The sequence below is a fragment of the Carassius auratus genome, chromosome 19 (assembly GCF_003368295.1).
Source record: "Carassius auratus strain Wakin chromosome 19, ASM336829v1, whole genome shotgun sequence".
NCBI lineage: Eukaryota > Metazoa > Chordata > Actinopteri > Cypriniformes > Cyprinidae > Carassius > Carassius auratus.
The window spans coordinates 12,990,741-13,017,632 of record NC_039261.1 but is presented as its reverse complement, the minus strand read 5'-3'; the positions used below and the strand labels follow the sequence as shown (position 1 = coordinate 13,017,632).

At 40.0% G+C, this 26,892-nt stretch overlaps 1 protein-coding gene across 2 annotated transcripts; it reads right to left on the bottom strand.

The window, feature by feature from the left end:
- Positions 1 to 12,830: 12,830 nt before the first annotated feature.
- On the bottom strand, positions 12,831 to 25,814 carry LOC113119465 (cytosolic 5'-nucleotidase 1A-like). 2 transcript variants are annotated; one of them, XM_026288990.1, is made up of 5 exons: positions 25,312 to 25,781; positions 18,000 to 18,044; positions 14,890 to 15,057; positions 13,891 to 14,020; positions 12,835 to 13,448 (listed from the first exon to the last, which is right to left on the bottom strand). In XM_026288990.1, exons 1-5 carry the CDS (start codon positions 25,456 to 25,458, stop codon positions 13,381 to 13,383), a joined length of 558 nt encoding a protein of 185 aa, XP_026144775.1. In that variant the 5' UTR covers positions 25,459 to 25,781; the 3' UTR covers positions 12,835 to 13,380. The 2 variants fall into 2 exon arrangements, with proteins under 2 accessions (XP_026144776.1, XP_026144775.1); XM_026288991.1 differs by lacking the exon at positions 18,000 to 18,044 and having other exon boundaries at positions 12,831 to 13,448; positions 25,312 to 25,814.
- Positions 25,815 to 26,892: the final 1,078 nt, after the last annotated feature.

Here is a 26,892-nt window from a genome sequence, read left to right as displayed (position 1 = left end):
TGCAGCTCGAGAGATATATGTTATTCTGCCAGTCGCGCTTTCAAATAGTCTTGCACACTTAAACAGGTCACAAACACCTATATTTAGCTCGTGTTGTGTTATAATGGATGTATTGTGTGCATTTATGGCAATAAGTTATTTAAAAAAAGCTCTTAAACAAGAATAAATTCGTTAGTTTTGAACTTGTGACACTGTGCGCGCTGATCGGAGCAGTGATTTCAAGATAGGCAGCCGCAAATATTTCATTTTCACACAAACAGTTCAAAAACATCTTAATTTAGCTCTTGGTGTGTTCTAATTGGTGAATTGTGTGATATCGCTGCAATACTTTATTTTTAATAGCTATAAAACAAGAATAAACTCGTTTTTTCTGAGCTCATCATTCCACACGCTCCTGCTCAGAGTGGTGATTCATCTCTCGTGTTTCTCACATATCACTGACCACACATCAATTATTAATGAGCCCTGACCTGATAATAATCATATATGTTGGTTTAGCTTGTCAGTGTGAATTAAATCCAAGTATTTATTTGTATTTTAACCGATTTAAAAGTGAAACCAAAAGACAGTCTCCTCCCTTTTTAAGTCCGGTAACTGCACCTGTAGGGGCGCTATTTCTCTCAGACAATGGAAGTCTAAGCACACTCACTCAAACAGAGGGACAGAGTGAGAGGAGATATCTGACAGTTTTTAAATTTTCTGTTATCCATACAGTGTTGTAAAGTCATGAAACTATGCATATTTACTCAGAATAACTCTTTTTTCTGTATGAAAAAAGGTTTTGAAGTGTTTGGAATTTAAAAATGCAGGAAAATTAATAATTCCATCTTTACTGTCATTTAAAAAAATCACCACAACAAAACCATCCAAGCTATCCAAAACCCATTCACAATTTAAGTTCCTCAATGTTTTTTCAACATGTAGACAAAGTTTGGTGTGTATAGTGTTACTCTCCTCTGAGCAGTATGCATTAATTCACAGCTAAATGTAAAAAACAATCCACATTCAAATCAAAATAGCCGACTTCCTGTTGGTCGTAGCTGATGACTGTGAATTAGAAAGTTGTCCGTCTTGATAAGAACAATTTTTGTACTGAGTGTGGTGTCTGTAGCTAAAACTAACCCCCCCACTTTTGACAAAAGGTGGCGCTATAGAGTGCCTCTTCCACGCCCTCTTATGAACTTTTGCCAGTGTCTAGCTGTCACTAATACTGATATGTGTTCTGAGTTTGATGAAATTCTAAGCATGTTATTTGCCTCAAAATCACCTGAGAAGTATTCCAGTTTGACATGTTGCCACGGCAACAATATTTTTAGATATCCAATTTCCCCCAGCAGATTCATATCGGCTGTGTTTTAACATTATTCTGATGAAGTTTGAAGCAAATCGAATAAAAATAAGATGCTGAATTCAAAGCATTTTGAAAATGACACACTTCCTGCTGCCAGTTGGTGGCGCTATAACTCTGACTCCTAATAGTCACATATATGTGATCGACATCATACAATGAATAATCTGATGAAGTTTGATTGAAATCAGGAAATGTATGTGGATGGTATTAGACACTTCCTGTTTCTCAATTCTCGCCATAATTTCAACGCCTCGCCACGAGCAAACCGTTCGAGATATCAAAAATCCCCTGGCAATTTTTCATCCCCAATGTCTTGAGATCATGTTGACCGAGTTTGGTGGTAAACGAGTAAAAAACCTATGACAAGTATATCAAATTCCAGAGCATGCGTTTTTTACATAACTCTAAATAGCTGACTTCCTGTTGGGCGGAGCCCAATGACATGCAATACGAAAATTGTTCGGCACAATGAGATCTATATGTGTACTGAGTTTCATATGAATATGTGCAAGTATGTGTGAGCTATACATCAACATTTATGACTGTGTTCCAGGGGGCGCCGTAGAGCCCCTGTGCCACGCCCGGGTCCCAGCCTCTGCAGGCTCCTAAAGGGCACAGATTCCAAAGTGTGTGCAAATTTTCAAGAGTTTTTGAGTATGTTAGGGACCCCAAAAGCCCCCACAACTTTGACCAAAAATATGAATAATAAACCCTAAATAGCCAACTTCCTGTTGGGCGGAGCCTATGACATGCAGTACGAAAGTTGTTTGGTTTAATGAGATCTACATGTGTACCGAGTTTCATGTGTCTACGTGCAAGTATGTATGATATATGGCCCTCAGTATTCCAGGGGGCGCTGTAGAGCCCCTTTGCCACGCCCGTGTATCAGTCTCTGCCCGACCCTAATGGCCGCAGGTTCCAATCTGTGTGCCAATTTTCAAGAGTTTTCGAGCATGTTAAGGACCCCAAAAGCCCCCGTAACGTTAGAAAAAAAAATAATAATAATAATAATAATAAAAAATAATCCTAAGGAAAACAATAGGGCTCTCGCCCTCCAGGCTTGAGCCCTAATAACAATTTAAAATATAGATTTTTTTTCCTGATTATTAAAGGAATGATTAGGTCTCTCTCTCTCTCTCTCTCTCTCTGCCAGACAGCCCCTCCCTACAATCCACACACACTCTCAGTCACCAAAGATTCACAGTCACCAACCCCCTCACACTCACACTCCCCCTCCCTCTCCCTTTCCTCACACAGACGGAGTGGCCAGAGTGAGATCATGTCAGTTGAGAAGTCTGACAGTTTTTTCTTTTCTTTTATCCATACAGTGTTGTAAAGTCATGAAACTATGCATATTTCCTCATAATGATTTGATCTCTGTATGAAAACATGCCTTGAAGTGTTTGGAAGCTGCAATTTAGACATACAATACAATTAATGTTTCCCCTTCTTACTGTCATTTCAAAAAATCACCACGTCAAAACCGTTCAAGCTAACCAAAATCTGTTCGCAATTTAAGTTCCTCGATGTTGTTTCTTCATGTAGTCAAAGTTTGGTGTGTATAGTGTACTTCCCATGTGAGGAGTATGCATTAATTCACAACTGTAAAATCTCAAAAATACACATTCAAATCAAAATAGCTGACTTCCTGTTGATCGTAGCTTATGACTGTGAATTAGAAAGTTGTCCGTCTTGATAAGAACAATTTAAGTACCGAGTTTGGTGTCTGTAGCTAAAACTAAATAAAATGCATTATTATTATTATTAGCTGTACACTTGCTAAACATTTTTAAATATAAACTTATGCAATTGTGTGTATATATATATATATATATATATATATATATATATATATATATATATATATATATATATATATATAAATTCAAGTGTACAGTTTTCTTTTATTGCATCTTGAAATAAATATTTATGAGTTCTGTGTTTGTTTATTTTATTTATTTTATTTTTTATTTTACATTTTTTTAGGGAGATTACAGCCTTTAATCTCCTCAAAATAAATGTGCATATAAACCATGAACAATTTAATTATAGCTGTATTTATAAAATGCTTACTAAAATATTAATTTTGGGAGAAGGCTATATAAAGCATGAACTGACTATTTACTAATGCTTAGCTAAGAATTGCAGCTATTATGAAGTGTTACCAATGCATTTACTAATGTTAACAATTGAGACATTATTTTAAAGTGTTACCAAATCCTTAAATAATTTAAAAGTGTTTTGTTATGATTTCATTAACCTATAAGCATTTGTGAAATAGTTCTGCTTGCATTAAAGCTTAGTCTTCATCTGTGAGCTGAACAGTTTTACTGTTACATCCTTGAGATTATGTAAATTCAAATAAATGTCATGTCACAGGGTGACAGAGGTCAGTATCAAATGAGTTTGAAATTATTATTTGCAGCACAAATAAGGTTTTTTAGGATTTTTTTAAATCCCTGAAACTGTCAGAAAAGGATAAGGCCTAAGATATTTCTTAAGATGTAATGATAACAGCACAATTAGCAACAACAACAAAAAAATAACTATTTAAAATACAGTTTTTTTTCTGGTGATTAAAGAGATGTTTAAGTCTCTCTCTCTCTCTCTCTCTCTCTGTCTGTCTGCCACTCAGCTCACACCCCTCCCCCACTCACACTCACACACACACACACAGAGTCAGCACACAGAGTGACAGAGTGAGATCAGATGTCTGACAGTTTTTTAATTTTCTTTTAATCATACAGTGCTGTAAAGTCATGAAACTATGCATATTTCCTCAGAATCACTGGTTTTCTAAATTAAAAATGTTTTTTAAAGGTTTGGAAGCTGCAATTTAAAAATACAAGACGATTAATGTTTCACTTTTTACTGTCATTTCAAAAAATCACCACGACAAAACCGTTCAAGCTAACCAAAATCTGTTCGCAATTTAAGTTCCTCGATGTTTTTTCTTCATGTAGACAACGTTTGGTGTGTATAGTGTACTTCCCCTGTGAGGAGTATTCATTAATTCACAACTGTAAAATCTCAAAAATACACATTCAAATCAAAATAGCCGACTTCCTGTTGATCGTAGCTGATGACTGTGAATTAGAAAGTTGTCCGTCTTGAAAAGAACAATTTATGTACCAAGTTTGGTGTCTGTAGCTAAAACTAACCCCCCCACTTTTGACAAAAGGTGGCGCTATAGAGTGCCTCCTTCACGCCCTTTTAAAAGCTTTTGCCATTGTCTAGCTATCACTAATACTGATATGTGTTTTGAGTTTCATGTAAATCTGAGCTTGTTGTCTGCCTAAAACTCACCATAACAGAACATTCAAGTTTGACACGTTGCCATGGCAACACTATATCAGATATCAATATCCCCACAACAGATTTACATCGGCCGTGTTTTGTCATTATTCTGATGAAGTTTTAAGTAAATCGAGTAAAAATAAGATGCTGAATTCAAAGCATTTGGAAAATGACACACTTCCTGCTGCCAGTTGGTGGCGCTATAACGTTGACTCTTAATAGCCACATATATACAATCGGTATCATACAACGAACAAACCCATGAAGTTTGATCAAATTCAGGAAATGTATGTGGATGTTATTAGACATTTCCTGTTTCTCATTTCTCGCCATAAGTTCCATGCCTCGCCACGGGCAAACCGTTCGAGATATCAAAAATCCCCTCGCAATTTTTCATCCTCAATGTCTTGAGATCATGTTCACCGAGTTTCGTGGCGAACGGGTTGAAAACCTCAGAGGAGTATTTCAAATTCCAGAGCATGCTTTTTTTAAACAGCCCTGAATAGCTGACTTCCTGTTGGGCGGAGCCTATGACATAAAGTGTGAAAGTTGTTCGGCTCAATGAGATCTATAAGTGTACCGAGTTTGATATAAATACATGCAAGAGTGTGTGAGCTATGGTTCAAGAATTCTGACTGTCTTCCAGGGGGCGCTGTAGAGCCCCTGTGCCACGCCCGGGTCCCAGCCTCTGCGGCGTCCTGATGGCCGCAGATTCCAATGTGTGTGCCAATTTTCAAGAGTTTTTGAGCATGTTAAGGCCCCCAAAACACCCCGGAAGGTTTAATAAAAAATAAAAATAATAATAACAAGAATAATCCTTAGAAGAACAATAGGGCTCTTCGCCCCTTCGGGCTTGAGCCCTAATAAGAAGAAGAATAATCCTTAGAAGAACAATAGGGCTCTTCGCCCCTTCGGGCTTGAGCCCTAATTAAAGCTGCAAGCAGCGATGAATGGGCCCTCGCACCCGGGCTCACCGCCATCGTGTTGCTTTAGTAAAAAGGTGAACGTTGAGAAATATGCATTTAATGTCCTAAATATAAGTGGAATATATCAAAGTATATCCCATATATGTGCCAATCTTACCGTTGCCAGCAGGTGGCGCTATCATTATAATGGAATATTGGCCTTCAGATGTGTTCAGGCCAGGACTCTTATCAAACATGTGAAGTTTGGGGAAGATTGAACATTTTATGCTTGAGTTACAACAACTTCTCTTGCTGTGGCAAGACATCAAATTTTGTCATGGCGCCATGGAAACGCCCTTTAACAAAAACTCAAGATCTCCAAAAGGTAACATTGCACAGGCCTTTATATTAGACTGACCACAAAATATATGTTAATCTCAAAAAAATTATAGGAGTAGTTTTTCGCAGCGTAAAACATGTCACTTCCTGTTGCCAATAGGTGGCGCTATGACTATAACTGAATGTGGGCATGTAGATCTGTTAAGGGCAGAAGTTTTATCTAACATGTGAAGTTTGGGGCAGATTGGACATTGTATGTCTGAGTTACAGCAACTTCCTTTTTCATGGCGAAACATCGAAATTTGTCAGGCCGCCATGGACCCGCCCTTTAACGAAACCTCAAGTCCTTCGCAATTTATTATCGCAAAGGGCTTTAGATTACACTGACCAAGTTTGGTGTTGATCTGAATAAATCTCTAGGAGGAGTTCTTTAAAGTACAACCCCTGAAAATGGCAAAAACAACACCAATTTTGAAGGGAAAATTCAAAATAACCGACTTCCTGTTGGGATCCGGATTTCGTACCAAGAGACTTTTTTGTAGGTATTGGAGTGTTACATGTGTGTACCAATTTTTGTACATGTACGTGAGACATAGCTCGAGGCAGACTCCGTTGAAAGTGTATAGGTGGCGCTATCGAGCCATTCTGCCACACCCGGTGGAATATTGGCCTGCAGATCTGTTCAGGTCAGGACTCTTATCACACATGTGAAGTTTGGGGAAGATCGGACATTTTATGCCTGAGTTATAACATCTTTTATTAACATGGCGAGACATCGAACTTCGCCATGGTGCCGTGGACACGCCTTTCAACGAAAACTCAAGATCTTCACAACTGAACATCGCACAGGCCTTTAGATTAGATTGACCACAAAAAATACATTGATGTCAAAAAATTTCTAAGAGTAGTTCATCACAGCGTAAAATATGACACTTCCTGTTGCCAATAGGTGGCGCTATGACTTTAACGGAATATGGGCACGTCAATCTGTTCAGGTTCAGAGTTTCATCAAACATGTGAAGTTTGGGGCAGATTGGACATTGTATGTGTGAGTTATAGCAACTTCATTTTTCGTGGCGAATCATCGAAATTCGCCAGGCCGCCACGGACACGCCCTGCAACGAAAACTCAAGATCTTCGCAATTTAACATCGCAAAGGCCTTTAGATTAGTCACACCAAATTTGGTGTTGATTTGAGGAAATCTCTAGGAGGAGTTAGTTAAAATACAACACATGGAAATGAACAAAATTACACAAAATTTGCTCATAATATTAAAAATAACCGACTTCCTGTTGGGTTTAGAATTTTGGTCCAAGAGTCTTTTTTGTAGGTATTGGTGTGTTACATATGTGTGCCAATTTTCGTGCATGTACGTGAAACATAGCTGGAAGGCTGTTGATTTTCTTAGTATAGGTGGCGCTGTCGAGCCATTTTGCAACACCCTCTTCTGAATCCTATATCAGACGAAAATTTTCACCAGGTTTGACGCGTGTGCAAAGTTTCATGACTTTTTGAGCATGTTAAAGCCCTCAAAAATGCGATTCATTCGGGAGAAGAAGAAGAAGAATAATAATAATAATTAAAGCTGCAAGCAGCGATGAACGGGCCCTCGCACCCGGGCTCACAGCAATCGTGTGGCTTTAGTAAAAAGGTGAACGTTGAGAAATATGCATTTAATGTCCTAAATATAAGTTGAATATATCAAAGTATATCCCATATATGTGCCAATCTTCCTGTTGCCAGCAGGTGGCGCTATCATTATAATGGAATATTGGCCTTCAGATGTGTTCAGGCCAGGACTTTTATCAAACATGTGAAGTTTGGGGAAGATTGAACATTTTATGCTTGAGTTACAACAACTTCTCTTGCTGTGGCAAGACATCAAATTTTGTCATGGCGCCATGGAAACACCCTTTAACAAAAACTCAAGATCTCCAAAAGTTAACATTGCACAGGCCTTTAGATTAGACTGACCACAAAATATATGTTAATCTCAAAAAAATTATAGGAGTAGTTTGTCGCAGCCTAAATCATGTCACTTCCTGTTGCCAGCAGGTGGCGCTATTACTATAACTGAATATGGGCATGTTGATCTGTTAAGGGCAGAAGTCTTAACTAACATGTGAAGTTTGGCGCAGATTGGACATTGTATGTCTGAGTTACAGCAACTTCCTTTTCATCGCAATATATCAAAATTTGTCAGGCCGCCATGGACACGTCCTTTAACGAAACCTCAAGATCTTCGCAATTTAACAATGCAAAGGCCTTTAGATTACACTGACCAAGTTTGGTGAAGATCTGAATAAATCTCTAGGAGGAGTTAGTTAAAGTACAACCCCTGAAAATGGCAAAAACAACACCAATTTTGCAGAGAAAATTCTAAATAACTGACTTCCTGTTGGGATTCGGATTTCGTACCAAGAGACTTTTTTGTAGGTATTGGTGTGTTACATGTGTGTACTGATTTTTGTACATGTACGTGAAACATAGCTCGATGCACACTCCGTTGAAAGTGCATATGCACTCCGTTGAAAGTGTATAGGTGGCGCTATCGAGCCATTTTGCCACACCCAATGGAATATTTGCCTTCATATATGTTCAGGCCAGGACCCTTATCACACACGTGAAGTTTGGGGAAGATCGGACATTTTATGCCTGAGTTATAACATCTTTTATTCCCATGGCGAGACATCGAACTTCGTCACGGCGCCATGGACACGCCTTTTAACAAAAACTCAAGATCTTCACAACTAAACATCACACAGGTCTTTAGATTAGACTGATCACAAAAAAGACATTGATGTCATAAAATTTCTAGAAATAGTCTGTCACAGTGTAAAATATGTCACTTCCTGTTGCCAACAGGTGGCGCTATGACTATAACTGAATGTGGGCATGTAGACCTGTTCAGGTCAAGAGTCTTATCCAACATGTGAAGTTTGGGGCAGATTGGACATTGTATGTCTGAGTTACAGCAACTTCCTTTTTCATGGCGAAACATCGAAATTTGTCAGGCCGCCATGGACCCGCCCTTTAACGAAACCTCAAGATCTTCGCAATTTAACATCGCAAAGTGCTTAAGATTACACTGACCAAGTTTGTTGTTGATCTGAATAAATCTCTAGGAGGAGTTCGTTAAAGTACAACCCTTGAAAATGGCAAAAACAACGCCAATTTTGCAGAGAAAATTCTAAATAACCGACTTCCTGTTGGGATTCGGATTTCGTGCCAAGAGACTTTTTTGTAGGTATTGCTGTGTTACATGTGTATACCGATTTTTTTACATGTACGTGAAACATAGCTCGAGGCGCACTCTGTTGAAAGTGTATAGGTGGCGCTATCGAGCCATTTTGCCACACCCGGTGGAATATTGGCCTTCAGATGTGTTCAGGCCAGGACTCTTATCACACATGTGAAGTTTGGGGAAGATCGGACATCTTATGCCTGAGTTATAACATCTTTTATTCGCATGGCGAGACATCGAACTTCGTCGCGGCGCCATGAACAAGCCTTTTAACGAAAACTCAAGATCTTCACAACTGAACATCGCACAGGCCTTTAGATTAGACTGACCACAAAAAAGACATTGATGTCATAAAATTTCTAGGAGTAGTTCGTCGCAGCGTAAAATATGTCACTTCCTGTTGCCAATAGGTGGCGCTATGACTATAACTGAATATGGGCATGTCAATCTGTTCAGGTTCGGAGTCTCATCAAACATGTGAAGTTAGGGGCAGATTGGTCATTGTATGTGTGAGTTATAGCAACTTCATTTTTCATGGCGAATTATCGAAATTCGCCAGGCCGCCACAGACACGCCCTTCAACGAAAAGTCAGGATCTTCGCAATTTAACATCGCAAAGGCCTTTAGATTAGGCATACCAAATTTGGTGTTGATTTGAAGAACTCTCTAGGAGGAGTTCGTTAAAATACAACACATGGAAATGACCAAAATTACACAAAATATGCTCATAATATTAAAAATAACCGACTTCCTGTTGGGTTTAGAATTTCGCTCCAAGAGTCTTTTTTGTAGGTATTGGTGTGTTACATATGTGTGCCAATTTTCGTGCATGTACGTGAAACATAGCTGGAAGGCTGTTGATTTTCTTGGTATAGGTGGCGCTGTCGAGCCATTTTGCCACACCCTCTTCTGAATCCTATATCAGACGAAAATTTTCACCAGGTTTGACGAGTGTGCAAAGTTTCATGACTTTTTGAGCATGTTAAAGCCCTCAAAAATGCGATTCATTCGGGAGAAGAAGAAGAAGAAGAAGAATAATAATAATTAAAGCTGCAAGCAGCGATGAACGGGCCCTCGCACCCGGGCTCACCGGCAGCGAGTGGCTTTAGTTAATAGGTGAACGGTGAGAAATATGCGTTGAAACTCATAAATATAAGTAGAATATATCAATGTTTATTCCATATATGTGCCAATCTTCCTGTTGCCAGCAGGTGGCGCTATCATTATAGTGGAATATTGGCCTTCAGATGTGTTCAGGGCAGGACTTTTGTCGAACATGTGAGGTTTGGGGAGGATTGGACATTTTATGCCTGAGTTACAACAACATCCTATTTCATGGCGAAACATCGAAATTTGTCAGGCCGCCATGGACACGCCCTTTAACGAAACCTCAAGATCTTCGCAATTTAAGATCGCAAAAGGCTTTAGATTGCACTGACCAAGTTTGGTGTTGATCTGAATAAATCTCTAGGAGGAGTTCGTTAAAGTCCAACCCCTGAAAATGGCAAAAACAACACTAATTTTGCAGAGAAAATTCTAAATAGCTGACTTCCTGTTGGGATTCGGATTTTGTACCAAGAGACTTTTTCGTAGATATTGGTGTGTTACATGTGTGTACCGATTTCTGTACATGTATGTGAAGCACAGCTCGAGGCGCACTCCGTTTAAAGTGTATACGCACTCCGTTGAAAGTGTATAGGTGGCGCTATCGAGCCATTTTGTCACACTCTATGGAATATTGGCCTTCAGATCTGTTTAGGCCAGGACCCTTATCACACAAGTGAAGTTTGGGCAAGATCGGACATTTTATGCCTGAGTTATAACATCTTTTATTCACATGGCGAGACATCGAACTTCATCACGGCGCCATGGACACACCTTTTAACAAAAACTCAAGATCTTCACAACTAAACATCACACAGGTCTTTAGATTAGACTGACCACAAAAAAGACATTGATGTCATAAAATTTCTAGGAGTAGTTTGTCGCAGGGTAAAATATGTAACTTCCTGTTGCCAATAGGTGGCGCTATGACTATAATTGAATATTGGCATGTAGATCTGTTCAGGTCAAGAGTCTTATCCAACATGTGAAGTTTGGGGCAGATTGGACATTGTATGTCTGAGTTACAGCAACTTTCTTTATCATGGCGAAACATCGAAATTTGTCAGGCCGCCATGGACCCGCCCTTTAACGAAACCTCAAGTCCTTCGTAATTTATTATCCCAAAGGGCTTTAGATTACACTGACCAAGTTTGGTGTTGATCTGAATAAATCTCTAGGAGGAGTTTGTTAAAGTACAACCCCTGAAAATGGCAAAAACACCACCAATTTTGAAGGGAAAATTCAAAATAACCGACTTCCTGTTGGGATTTGGATTTCGTACCAAGAGACTTTTTTGTAGGTATTGGAGTGTTACATGTGTGTACCAATTTTTGTACATGTACGTGAAACATAGCTCGAGGCGCACTCCTTTGAAAGTGTATAGGTGGCGCTATAGAGCCATTCTGCCACACCCGGTGGAATATTGGCCTGCAGATCTGTTCAGGCCAGGACTCTTATCACACATGTGAAGTTTGGGGAAGATCGGACATTTTATGCCTGAGTTATAACATCTTTTATTCCCATGGCGAGACATCGAACTTCGTCGCGGCGCCATGAACAAGCCTTTTAACGAAAACTCAAGATCTTCACAACTGAACATCGCACAGGCCTTTAGATTAGACTGACCACAAAAAAGACATTGATGTCATAAAATTTCTAGGAATAGTTCGTCGCAGCGTAAAATATGTCACTTCCTGTTGCCAATAGGTGGCGCTATGACTATAACTGAATATGGGCATGTCAATCTGTTCAGCTTCGGAGTCTCATCAAACATGTGAAGTTTGGGGCAGATTGGTCATTGTATGTGTGAGTTATAGCAACTTCATTTTTCATGGCGAATCATCGAAATTCGCCAGGCCGCCACGGACACGCCCTTCAATGAAAACTCAAGATCTTCGCAATTTAACATCGCAAAGGCCTTTAGATTAGGCATACCAAATTTGGTGTTGATTTGAAGAACTCTCTAGGAGGAGTTCGTTAAAATACAACACATGGAAATGACCAAAATTACACAAAATATGCTCATAATATTAAAAATAACCGACTTCCTGTTGGGTTTAGAATTTCGCTCCAAGAGTCTTTTTTGTAGGTATTGGTGTGTTACATATGTGTGCCAATTTTCGTGCAAGTACGTGAAACATAGCTGGAAGGCTGTTGATTTTCTTGGTATAGGTGGCGCTGTCGAGCCATTTGGCCACACCCTCTTCTGAATCCTATATCAGACGAAAATTTTCACCAGGTTTGACGTGTGTGCAAAGTTTCATGACTTTTTGAGCATGTTAAAGCCCTCAAAAATGCGATTCATTCGGGAGAAGAAGAAGAAGAAGAATAATAATAATAATAATAATAATAATAATAATAATAAACAAAGCAGATACAAGAGGGTCCTCACACCATCGGTGCTCGGGCCCTAATAAAAAACAAAGCAGATACAAGAGGGTCCTCGCACCTCGGTGCTCGGGCCCTAATAAACAAAGCAGATACAAGAGGGTCCTCGCACCTCGGTGCTCGGGCCCTAATAAAAAACAAAGCAGATACAAGAGGGTCCTCGCACCTCGGTGCTCGGGCCCTAATAAAAAACAAAGCAGATACAAGAGGGTCCTCGCACCTCGGTGCTCGGGCCCTAATTAGAGACAGACAATCAACCAATTTGGCTTTCAAACTAAATTCAAGGTCATACTAAAATGGAGTCAGATAATAAAATGGAGTCAGATTTGAGTTTAACCTAAATCGAATAACTCTTTTATATGTTTTAATACATATATTAATGTGTCTGAATCTACAGGCTAGTAGGGTTATTGTTCTCTAGTGAGATTAGCAAAGAATCATGAGAGACATTTTCAACAATCTTGATACTTTAGATCAAATTATCCTTCTTGAAATATGATTGGCTCTTGTTTCGAAAGCCCACCAACACACACACACCCCATTCTTCGTATTATTTTTTCTTTCTTCTTTGTCGTGGTGGATTTAGGAACTATTGCGGCATTACATTCACTTTTATCATCTAACAAACATCTAATATTTTCATGGTTCAGGCTTCTGCCTTCAAATGTTTCTTGAAACATCAGTTCATATCCGCATATTTGTTGTTTTGTCCAAAGAGAGGCCAAAGGATGGAGAGATGTTTGTTTTCTCTTCATTCAGCCACCGAAACGAACAAAACCAGTCCAGCTGGGGCACTGCAGGGAGCTGAGCAGGAAGTGACTGGTTTGTGAAACAAAGGTTAGTGGTGTCACATACATCTCTGTGGGAAGATATGATTGGCCAGCTGGAGATTTATCTTCTAAGAAAACATTTGCATTGACAGTTTTGTGTCCTTAGAATCATGTCGTTACTTTGTATCCCATGCTTTTGACTTAATAACAATAATATAGTATAGCAGTGTACATTTTACTGTTTTGTGGTTTATGATTTCATGATGAGGCACCTTCATGTCTTTCTTTTTCTTTTTTTAAACAAGTAAATGATGACAGTTTTCATTTTTGGGTGAACTATCCCTTTAATAATTAGCCTATCATCCATTGTCAACACCGATCACCCAAGGGTCGCATATTTTTTTCAAGAATGGACATTTCTGACCATGTAGCCTACATGTTTGTGGAAAATATGAATCCAGGTTATTAAAAGAACAACAAATTATACTTACTGTGGTAGTTGATGGTGTTGATGAGTCTGATGCCTACATGAGCATGGTTGTAGGTTACCAGCACAATATCAAACAGCTCCTCGCTGTCTGGATAGAGCTCCCGCAGGCGGCTGTTTACTGCCTCCAGTGCCTGAGAAAACATGCACAATAATGTGTCTAATCAAATGAAGTAAGAAGACAGTGAGAATATTGCAGTCAGTGCTGATAAAGGAATAGCTCACACAAAAATGAACATTTGCTGAAAATGAACTCACTCTCAGGCCATCAAAGATGTAGATGAATTTGTTTGTTCATCTGAAAATAAATTGAGCATTGCATCACTTGCTCAGCATGAGGATGCGAGTTCAAGCAGCTGAAAAAAACATCACCATAATCCACAAGTAATTAAGTTCACAACATTTGTGTTTATAATAAATGAATTCACCATTACAATGTTTTCAATCAAAACTTTTGATTCCAGCTAAAATAGCTCTCCAGCCAGTATATTGCTTCTCCAGTGAAAAAGTAATCTTGCCCATCCAAAACCATCCTGAACAAATATGTTGGTGGATATTGATGTGAGAGGACAGCAGGGGATGAACTTTTTACACTGGAGGAAGCATTATTATGGATTGTAGACTCTATTATCAGAGATTATTATGTTGTTGTTTTTTTGGGACAGAAGTGACTATTTACAGTTAAAGCATCTTAATTATGTATTCGTTTCTTACAAACACGCAGCTTTTCACTTCACAAGACTTTAACTGATGGATTGGAGTTGTGTGGATTACTTGTGGATTATTGTGATGTTTTTATCACTGGTTTGGACTCTTATTCTGATGGCATCCATTCAATGCAGAGGATACATTGTTGAGCAAGTGATTTAATCACATCTACATCTTGGATGGCCTGAAGGTGAGTACATTTTCAGCAAATGTTCATTTTTGGGTAAACCATTCATTTAAGGCAATGACAAAAAAATAACTTGATAATGCATGATATTTTATTGTGCATTATTACCTTAACAAATGGGAATGCTGGGCCCGGAGCAAAGGGCTCATTTTCGTGCTCCACCTGATACCTGAGGTACTCCTCTATGCCTTTCTGCTCAAACACCTTCTGCTCTTTCTCTGTGCGGAACAGAACCCGCGATGACACAGCAATGGTGACCGCATTCTCTGGTTTGGGCTGAATAGAGATGGTGAAAGAGTGAGACATTGGCTGTAAGATATTCATTACAAATATTGATCATACAAACACAAGTAACTGGTCCTTCTGTTTGTTAAAAGCATGTGCAATGATTTCATAAAAGTGGTCTATATGACTTGTGACCTGTCGCAAATCTTCTGAAGACAAATTATAGCTTTGTGCAATAAAAAAAAAAATATTTCACTATAATAATATTCATCTCCACCATTGCTCTTGAACTCCGTTTGAACATGAGTATATTTACATCTAACATATTGTATACTGTTGATTTTAGTATTACATTTTGTAGTTTTTATTACATTATTTTGTAATCTTTTAAATATTTAAAAATATTATATTTATATTATATTAATATAATATTTTTTCAGTATGTTATATTTGTACTGTAACTATATTTGTAACTGTAACTATATATATATATTTAATATATATATATATATATATATATAAATATATATATATATATATATTTAAATATGTAGTTAATTTACCCGAAAATTTTACTTCTGTCACCCACCTTCAAGTCATTTTTGGGTGAACTATCCATTTAATGCACCACATTTTAATATACATAAGCACACATGAAGGGAGAAATTATTGAATAAAGATGCCACTAATGTATCACATAATTTCAGATGACTTAAAATATAGCTCAGAAGTCATACTGACCACTCATTACATAAAATGATGACAGTTATTTTCATTTTGGGTAAATCATCCCTTTAAAAAAAACAGCTAGAAATAAATTCTGTGGAGTGCATATAGAGCAGCTGAAAGAACAGTATGAAATGCAATAGTCATCTCTATACAGTAAGCAATCATGCGTCATTACAGATTATCTCTTGAAGTGAGAAGGTACAAATAGCGCGATTAATGAAGATCACATAAGGATCTACGGTTTCAGAGTAGATCGGACAGGACTAAATAATTTGAGATTATCATGGTCAGTCATCACAATTGCCATTTTCCCAATTTTATTGTTCAATAAATGTTTCATATGCAGCCACACAGACCACTGTACCAAAAGTGATCTAGTGATTATACAAAAATTCATTTCCAAGTAATGTTGCCAACCTGTGTTATGTAATTTAGTGGAAATTGCCGGTGATGCATCAGGTGGTATATAGACAGTAATGTGATTCCCAGCAGCAGCACAGCCTATGTATAGTCACATGGCCACACATCAGCTGAGTATGTCACAGGAAACCACCAGGAAGAGCAGGGCTAGATAATTTTGGAAAGGGGCTACCGCATGACGCAGAACTCTGTTCGTGCTGTTCAACATGCCCTCAAGCGAGCGACAACCCTCCAACCCCAGACATGTACTGCCTGGGGGTTATGGGAAAAGGACAAGCCTGTGTAAATTGATCTGTGATGAGTTAACAGTCTCTTTCCCCAAAGAACCGGAGAACGATTTGACATTTCAGATGAGCCATGTCACATAGCGTCTCTCCCTCATGCTGGGAGATCCTGAGAAGTCTGAGCAGGACAGGGAAATGTTGATGATATTATAGAGGGTATGTCAGGTGGTTGTGGAAATGAGATTGGATGAGTGGCCAATGAGTGGCCACTGTATTACAGAGGGAATGGGGACAAATTCGAACTATTCAGTACATTGTAGAGAGAACATTTACCCAAGGGCCCTTGACAGATCAGGAAAAGTGAACACTCACCTGCTGTTTAATATCTGTCCTAATTGTTTAAATTGCAACTCTGGTGCCCACTTACCAGCTATATGTGATATTTTACTACAGATAGAGTTTTCTAAATCAGAAACATAAAGGTAAAGCACATGGAAATGAGGAAATGTTAAGGAGGGAAGTTGTGAATATGCAAACAATTATAGTGTTTCAGGAAAAAAATATTTTTTATTTTAATTTGTTTAAGAAAGAAAGAAGAAAGAAAGAAAGAAAGAAAAAGGTTTTGAGAGGAAATGAAAGAGTCTGAAGTGTACTATAACACACACCAAATTCAAATCATGATTTGAAATTTAAAATTTTTTACTTCTTTTTTTTTATTATTATTCAAATATTGCCACTCACGGTTTCTAAATAAAATAAAATGAAATGATAGCAGACGTACCTTGGAAGGCCTTCAAATATTGTCTTTGACGAGTGGAGCCATAGATGCCGAAAGGTCAAGAACCGTTCCTATAGACCATATTTTAGTGAATTTTTTTATTTATTTATTCCAATTTTTATAATATATACAATGTTTGTTTTTGTTTTTTATATTCATATTTTTATTCTACACTATTCCTAAGTCACTAAACAAATTCATACACTTGTAAAATTCATGGTCATTTTTCTGACTGCTAAATAATTGTATTATTATTTACAGTATGTACATTTGTACAAAATATCCCCACAAGGATGGTAAAACTTTAATTTTTTTGACATTGTGGGGACCGGCCTGTGGTGTGTGTGTGTGTGTGTGTGTGTTTGTGTGTTTGATAAAAATAAAAATAAAAAATTAAAAAGGATTTTCACTTTCACTCTTCGTCTTAGATTTGTGTGTGTGATGTTGTGGTTATGCTACTTATTCTAATTTTTCATTCTGCCATTTTCTGCCTTTCATGTGTGGTCAATCACAGGAAAACACAATTTTTAATGCATACAGCAAAAAATGTTGAATGCATTACACAGGCACATTGCACAGTTAAACACCTCTGGCAGACACATTGACATATCTACTGAAAGACAGAAATGGATTTCGAAATGAATTTTCTTTGCAGCCAGACTTAAACAGTAAAGTATACTAAAAGCACCATCAAACTGAGCTCTTAAAATGCATTAATGTGTTTATTTGTGTAAGTCCATATTGTGAGTCAAAAGGGCATGCGTTTTAGTAGAGCAAAAAAGAACAGATTGTTAATGAGATGGCAGAGATTAAAATCTGCACGACCCTTTGAAAATACTTACAAAGAATATGCCTCCCTCCACCTTCCTGGTCCGTCTCACAGGTCCCTTCATAAAATATTATAACATTTCATATCAACCTCCACGTCACAGTCATACAGATTTGTCTATTATGTAATGCATATATGTTCATATTGATGAGTTTAACATAGTTAAAAAATAAATAGGAAAACACATAGGGCAGAAAGCAAATAACAGACAAGCTTTGTTGAGAAACGAACCACCAAACAGTCCAATCATGTTCATATAGACGGGGTTTAGTTCTCCTGTGGAGGTGTTTTGTATAAACTGGGTGCTTGAGAATGCTCCCCAAATGCTTGCTCAGTAGTATGCAGTGTTATTCATGGTTCAAACTCTCGATATAGAGACACTTTAATTATACTGTCACAGATACAGTTACAGACACCAAAGGGGCTTCAAGATTGAGTGTTAGTAGCAGCTCCTGGTAAATAAACTAAGTAAACTGTGTTTTCTTTCCCTTTGACCAAGCGGAAACTGAAACCCAAGCCATACACTGAGCATTCCTTAAAAATATGAAGTGAGCATAGAAGATACCAGCCCTCTTCATAATAATGTGTTTTTCTGTTATAATTTCCAGCATCATTATTTCAGTCTTCAGTGTCACTTGATCCTTCAGAAATCATTCTAATATAACTGATTTGCTGCTAGGGATACATTTCTTCTTATTATTTATTTAATGTATATTCAAGACTCTTTCAATGAATGAAATGTTCAAAAGAATAAAATTTGTTTAATTGAATTATATTTTGTCATAATGATGTTAACGTCTTTACTGTCACTTTTGATCAAATCAGTGCATCCTTGCTGAATAAAATTATGAATTTCTTTCAGAAAGGAAACATCTTACTGACTCCACACTTTTGAATAGGGTCTGTTGTAATTGAAAAAAAAATTTTTACTTAAAAAATAGATGTAAATATTTAAATGTATATGTTTGTATATTATCATTTATATGTAGCTGTTTAACGGCAAGTTCCCATTTTGACAAATTACATTATAGTGTATATGCAGTAAATGAACTGTAACGCCTTTAACAATTTGTTCCTCTTCAGGAACCCAAGCTGCATTGAACGCTATGGGGAATGCCCTCTGCGTGACCACGCTCTGAATGTGTAATCAGCCCAAAGGAAGGCAAGACATCATAGGCGGGTGATGTCATCGACCAGGAAGCTTAAAAAGCACATGCGGCAGTGCCGGTGTTAGCCTTCTGTCATTTCAGCAAGCACTCTGTGTGTTGTCAGTCTCAATCTGTGTTGTGAGTCTTATTTTTATTTACTGTTTTCTGTCAAGTTACACAACCATAATAAGCTCCATCATGCCCAAGGCAAAGGAAAGAAAAGATTTAAAGAGGAGAGAAGACAGAGTCTTGCTATAAATAATGTGTTCCTCCCTGCTCACACCTCATCAAGGGTGGGGATACACACAGTCTATGCATGGTTTGTTTGGGAGCGGAGCATGCACTCTCGAGGGGGTCGACTGCTCGCATTGCGAGTGCCTCCCACTACATTTGCTTTGTTACCGGAAGGCTCTCTTTGAGGAGGGAGCCTTCACCAGCGTTCCTTGCAGTGCTGGTGGTGGCTGCACTCGTGGGGTTCGCAGTTAGATCTGCTGGAGGGAATGGAGACGGGCACGTCCCTATTTCTTTCCTCACCCGCCAGATCTGCCCGATCTCTGGGTTTGGAAGCCCACATTGCGGCTACTTCCTCCCGGGGTGAAGGCTCGATGCTTCACCTGTCTTCCTCTGAGGAGAATGATGTGGAGAGTGTCGATGAGGTCTCACCCCCTCTATCGCCCCAGTACAAGGAGCTGTTGGAGGTGGTAACTCGCACAGTAGCCAAATTAAAGATCGATTGGCCCGCTGAAAGTCAAGCCGAGCTGCAGTGAAGCAGGCTTGATGAACGCAGAGTTCCAGGGCGTAGTGGCTTCCAGCGAGCGCTGCTCTCAGTTTCTTCCACCCGGGAGCGTAGCAAAGCTGAGAGGCTCGCCACCCCTTCGGGGGAAAATAAAACAGTTAGCTCGGTTGCCCCAGGCTGGTCCTCCACTTCAGAGCACTAATCTAGCTGCCTCTATATCACCAGAGGTCAGTCTCAAGAGACTGAATCCCTCAGTAGATTATTTAGCAGTGTGGAAACTACTGCCAAATGTATCTCAATGGGTCCTGTACACAGAAAAAGGCTATAGCATTCAGTTCTGCTCTCTATCTCAGATCAGGTCAGAGAACTGGTTTGTCACGGTAGATCTCAAAGACACATACTTCCATGTCTCCATCCTTTCCCCAACACAGGAAGATTCCGAGGTAGCTGCTCACATTGCAGCCTGTCTGAGTGACATTTCTAGCTGGATGAATGTATCACCTTAAGCTCAACCTTACTCAGACAGAACTGCTGGTGGTTCCAGGTAACCCATCGTTTCATCACAACTACTCTATACAGCTGGGTTCATCAACCATAACTCCTTCTAGGACAGCCAGAAACCTAGGAGTTGTGATGGATCATCAGTTAAGCTTCACAGACCATATTGCTACAATGACCCGGTCCTGCAGATTTGCCTTTTACAGCATGAGAAGATTAAACCCTTCCTGTCAGAGCAAGCAACCCAACTTCTTGTCAAAGCTCTTGTTCTCTCAAGATTGGACTATTGTAATGCTCTCCTGGCTAGCCTTCCTGCATGTACTGTCAAGCCTCTACAACTGATCCATAATGCAGCAGCGAGGGTTGTATTCAATGAGCCAAAAAAAGCTCATGTTACTCCTCTCCTCATCAGGTTACACTGGCTGGCAATAGCCGCTCGCATCAAATTCAAGATGACCACTGGCACAGCACCAGTTCAAACTTAACTCACTAGTTCAAACTTAAAGGGTTAGTTCGCCCAAAAATGAAAATTATGTCATTAATAACTCACCCTTATGCTGTTCCAAACATGTAAGGCCTTCTTTTATCTTTGGAACACAGTTTAAGATATTTTAGATTTAGTCCGAGAGCTCTCAGTCCCTCCATTGAAGCTGTGTGTACGGTATACTGTCCATGTCCAGAAAGGTAAGAAAAACATCATCAAAGTAGTCCATGTGACATCAGAGGGTCCGTTGGAATTTTTTGAAGCATCGAAAATACATTTTGGTGCAAAAATAGCAAAAACTATGACTTTATTCAGCATTGTCTTCTCTTCCGTGTCTGTGTAAGAGAGAGTTCAAATCAAAGCAGCTGGATTTCCGGTTCGCGAACGAATCATTCAGTTCACCAAATCGAACTGAATCGTTTTAAACGGTTCGCATCTCGAATATGCATTAATCCACAAATGACTTAAGCTGTTAACTTTTTTAATGTGGCTGACACTCCCTCTGAGTTCAAACAATCCAATATCCCGGAGTAATTCATGTACTCAAACAGTACATTGACTGAACTGCTGTGATGATGAACACCGAGCTGAGCCAGATAACGAACAATAGACTGACTCGTTCACGAGTAAGGAACCGTCAGACTTGTCTGATTCGTGAACCGAGGAGCTGATGATACTGCGCATGTGTGATTCAGCGTGAAGCAGACCGACACACAGAACGTCTGAACTGAACTGATTCTTTTGGTGATTGATTCTGAACTGATTCGGTGCTAATGTTATGGATGCGTTAGAGATGCGTTAGAGATGCGAACCGTTTAAAACGATTCAGTTCGATTTGGTGAACTGAATGATTCGTTCGCGAACCGGATATCCAGACTGTTTTGATTTGAACTCTCTCTCACAACAGACATGGAAGAGAAGACAATGCTGAATAAAGTCGTCGTTTTTGCTATTTTTGGACCAAAATGTATTTTCGATGCTTCAAAAAATTCCAACGGACCCTCTGATGTCACATGGACTACTTTGATGATGTTTTTCTTACCTTTCTGGACATGGACAGTATACCGTACACACAGCTTCAATGGAGGGACTGAGAGCTCTTGGACTAAATCTAAAATATCTTAAACTGTGTTCCGAAGATAAAAGGAGGCCTTACATGTTTGGAACAGCATAAGGGTGAGTTATTAATGACATAATTTTCATTTTTGGGCGAACTAACCCTTTAAGTGCTCACCAGAAGCTTGCTTTCTGCAAGGGAAGGACGCCTTGTGGTGCCATCCCAAAGAGATTCAAAATCACTCTTACGGACTGTAACAATGTAAAAACTTCCTAATCACAGGAAGAAGGAGGCGGGAACTGGCGGACAATTAAATAAAACTAAATAAACACAACACAGCATGACAGCCCCTCTCGGATGACTACCGCGCACAAACAAAAACCAAAACACAAAATAAAGCCCAGGTCTGGTCCTCTCTCATCCTTCACTGTCATAGCTCCTCTTTTATATTCTTCCGATCTCCTCCGTGGGACTCGAGGTGAGTGGCGAAGGTGTCACTTATTTCCGAATCACCGTACCGGCCTAGTTCCATTCTCACGGCTCTCAGCCCCATCCCACTTGTCACCTACCCTATCACCCCTCGCAGGCCAGGAGGTACTCCCGAGATTTTGCTCTACTCCCCCCTCCCCCCTCCAGGGGAACCGTTCACGGTGGCCGCACCTGGTTTTACGTCACCTGGTGGTAAGGACAGACAGACAAGAGAAAAGGAGACAGAAGGATGAGGATTGACAGTACTATCGAGTACTTCCATTCTGTCTTCCACTCTCACCCCGCACCTTTAAGAAGTGTGTAGATGCTGCTCTGGCTCCACTGCGACTGCAGGACACTCCCATATTAAAATATATCGACGATTGGTTGATTTTAGCTCAATCAGAGTAGATGCCAGTTTGACATGGGGGAGCTGTGTTTGAGACTGAACGCCAAGAAAAGTGTACTTTCTCCATTACAATGGACCAATTATCTAGGCATGGGATTTGACCACAATGCAGACACGTCTGTCCCCTGCTCATATCGAGTCGATCCTCACATCAGTCAAGAGGGTCAGAGAAGGTCCCAGGAAGTCACTCACTGTCAAGCAGTTTCAGAGATTGCTGGGTCTCATGGCAGCTGCATCCAATGTGATACCTCTTGGCCTGCTATACATGAGGCCCCTACAGTAGTGGCTCAAGACCAAGGGATTTTCCCCAAAGGGGGAATCCACTTCGAACTATCAAGGTCACGCGGTGATGCATCCGTGCCTTAGACATGCAGAAGAAAACTTGATTCTTGAATCAGAGTTGGTGCTGGGAGCTCCTTGTCGCTGTGTAATACTAGCGATGGATGCATCCCTCACCGGCTGGGGTGCGGTCATGAGTGGCCACCCAGTCTGTGGAGTGGTCGCCATCTGACATGGCATATCAATTGTCTGGAGATGCTGGCTGTGTATCGAGCATTATTACACTTCCTAACACTTCCTCCCAGACCTGAGAGGTCATCATGTGTTGGTGCGCACCGTCAACATATCAGTGGTCTCTTACATCAACCACCAGAGAGGTCTGCGTTCACCACCCTTGTACAAGCTGGTACACCAGATCCTTGTGTGGTCCCAGGACAAACTCCTCTCACTCAGAGCAGTATACATTCCTGAATATCTCATTATGGGAGCAGACATCCTGTCAAGACAGGGGCTGATGCCCAGGGAACGGTTGCTTCACCCAGATGTGGTGAAGCAGATGTGGAGAGATTTTGGCCAGGCTCAGGTGGAGCTCTTTGCGATTTAGGAGACATCAATGGTAGTCATTCAACACGGAGTATGGCGGCCTCCAAGGCCTTCTTAGCAGGTGTATCCATGTAGGACATCTGCAACGCTGCGGGATGGTCCACCCCATCCACCTTTGTGAGGTTCTATGGCCTTGACATGCAAGCCACTCCGGGCTCTTCTGTTCTCTTGCCTTAGCTGTACTCTTTGGATAAACACTAGGCACGGATGTGGAAGTCTGGTGGCATGGGCACCTTGTTCCCCATAGCATTCAATGCAGCTCCTGAAGTTGCAAGTTCCTAAAGAGGAATGTCTCAGGTTTCGTATGTAACCATTGTTCCTCGAGGGAACGAGATGCTACATCTCGAAGCCATACTCCCGGCACCCCTGCCAGCTCTTGCTTCATTCCTTGAGGCTAACGCCGGCACTGCCACATGTGCTTTTAGGCTTCCTGGTCGATGACGTGACCCGCCTATGACATCATGCCTTCCCTTGGACTGATTACGCATGTGATTCAGAGTATGGTCACACAGAGGGCGTTCCCCATAGCATTCAACACAGCGTCTCGTTCCCTTCGAGGAACCATGGTTACATTCGTAACTTGAAACTTTTTTTTATTCAAGACTTTAGTGTAAGTACGGCTGTAAGATTTTAATAAATCTGTACAAGAACAAAAACAGTCACTGAGTCAAACAATATATTTTAATATAATTTTCATTACTTGGCTAATGTGGGTTTATTCATACAGGTCAAAGTGGCAGAGTTTGGGGTGGTAACTTTCTATACCCACAGTGCAGGGAACAGGAACCATGAATCACTTCTGGGTCAGTCTGGGGCAAGCAGTGCAAGTGTTGGAAATGGGAGAATACAAGATGATAACAAAGAGGAGAACGGCATTGCAGGTTATTTATAGATTTAGAAAATGCCAGTGACGCTTAGAGTAAGTATAGAGCTAAAGGCTATGGCAGAGAGGGAAATTATCCACATGGTGTTGACCAGCTGCCTGTTGCACACACTGAACTGTTTTTATTTCTGTTAAGGTGACTGTGCCATTTAATAACAAGTTTAAAATTCTCTAAGTAACAAAACAAATGCACTAGGCCAGACAAAATCTTATATTATAAAGCTCTGCCCTTGACAGCAGTGTCACTATTTTATTTGCCATGCACAACGTATGACATATGGCATTTTGATATCTTTACGATGGTGTTAGCAGAGTCTAAATAAGCAGTGGAAGACTTAAAATGAGCTGCACCTGCTGTACGTCTGATGGCATTATCTCCTTACATATTAGTATTGTTACCTAATAGTGCCATTACCCCCCTCCTTTCCCATGAAATCCGCTCTGTTTCTGTTTAACAAACACTGACATCACAACCAGGTATCACAACATAAAAGGCTATGCTCCTCTTGTAATTATATTTCATGTAATTATGCTGTTCTGACAAGATACAGATCAGCATGAAGGGAAAGTGACTGGAAAGGCACTGAAAGATTTGCACTATTGTACGTAAACATTCCATGCACTAAATAGCCCACAAAAGTGTGACCTCACAAGAAAAAAGACAGAAGCGATAGGAAAATTCAAATCACAATGAATGTTAGAGTTGTCTATGCAAATATGATGAAAAAACTGAATGTGAGTTTACATATGGGACACTTACTGATTTGGGCTTCTTTGTAGAATCTACATTTTCATGGATATCCTTGCTGTCGTCCCAGGATGCTTGGCTATCACCGTTTGAGGCTGACGGGCAGGTGCTGGGCATAGGGTCTTGCACCTTCATGACCTGAACAGGGTCAAGACTCATTCTCCCCAACTCTTCTCATTAACAACACACTTATCCAGGGCTGTTCTCTGTGTTCACATGCACAGCCTTTCTTCCACACACAGTGTATGTCTCCAGCTTCAGGTAGAACTTTATCCGATGCTGTACTCCTGATTCAGTGTCTAATGATAGTGTTGGCTTTGGTTCTATGCGTCTATATCCTCTCTGCTCTGACGTTCTGCCTGCAATCTGCTGCTGTGACGTGGTATGTGTTAATATCTACCCCTTCTCTCTTTTCCTCCCTCCCCACTCATCCCTCACTCATGCACAAGCCACCCTCCTCGCTTTCACTCTATTTGCTCTAATCCAACTGCATGTGCTCTCTCTCCCTCTCTCAAAATATAATATTCTGATTGGATCAGCATCTTCCAGCCAATGAATAATGGGCTTCCCTGACAGACAGCTAGATCTTCCCCTCTGACACATACACAGACAGACGGACGAACGGATAGACAGACAGACAGATAGATCTGATAGATAGACCCCTTAATGCCATTGTAATGGGACAAAACAACCCATAACCCAATAATCAGTTGCTAGGCAGCACTTTGACCCCATGTACAACCTTGCCAGGGATTGGCTGTTTAGTTGGCACCCTGACAACATCCCTGGGGCCCAGAGTGACAAACTGTCCACAATGTCCAGTGGTTGGCTGCCCTCTTCTGGGTGAAGGAGGAATTCTATTCTAATTCAAGTATTACACATTAATAGATTAACATCTAGATATTCCGCATTGCAGAGTGTGAGTGTGATATTGCTTACAATAAACAATACTGGTAGCATAAGTTTTGGCCAGTTATTTTTTTGTATTTCCACTTCCCATTCATCTACAGAGTCACTCTGGGCTTTCCATTTCCCAATTTGGTGCACAAACCAACTCTTGGTAAACTTTGCTCCTGGTTCTCTATATAAGTTACTGCTAGTTTATGAACAAGTGGAGTGATACATAGAGAAAGGGCCCATTGTTGTATCCTGAAACACTGCTCAGCCAATCATAAACAGTCAGAAACTAACCAATTGTACAAACTGAACACCATTAGGGTATATGTTTGAAACTGCATACATCAGCCTCATTTCACCCCATGGGAACAAGTGCAGAGGAGACTTGTGTTTGATCTCTCTGAGGAATATTTTAACAACATTTAATAGCTGTCCATAAATATGAAACTAAATTAAATCTACTGAAACTGTCAACCTGGCCACTGAATCGATGCATGGTATTAATGTATAATTTATTTTTTGCTGCAACACTGTAAATGAGAGTCTCCATTATTGCAACCTCACTGAGCCTCTGCCTCTGCAATTTCAAATTTCCCTTTCTCTTTGGAGTGTTACAAGCTAGTGTTTGTGCATAGATAAAATCCCTAAAGTTGCAAAGACTAAAGTCTCAAACCAAAAGATATATTCTTTATAAAA

Bases quoted from the DNA above. Each gene is read 5' to 3' on its own strand.
- LOC113119465 (XM_026288990.1), bottom strand. From the start codon at position 25,458: ATGAGTCTTGACCCTGTTCAGGTCATGAAGGTGCAAGACCCTATGCCC. The intron at 15,058-17,999 runs GTAAGTATTTTC...ATCTCTATTCAG, and splicing joins TGGAGGGAGGCATATTCTTT to CCCAAACCAGAGAATGCGGT. The intron at 14,021-14,889 runs GTAATAATGCAC...ATGTTTTCTCAG, and splicing joins CAGCATTCCCATTTGTTAAG to GCACTGGAGGCAGTAAACAG.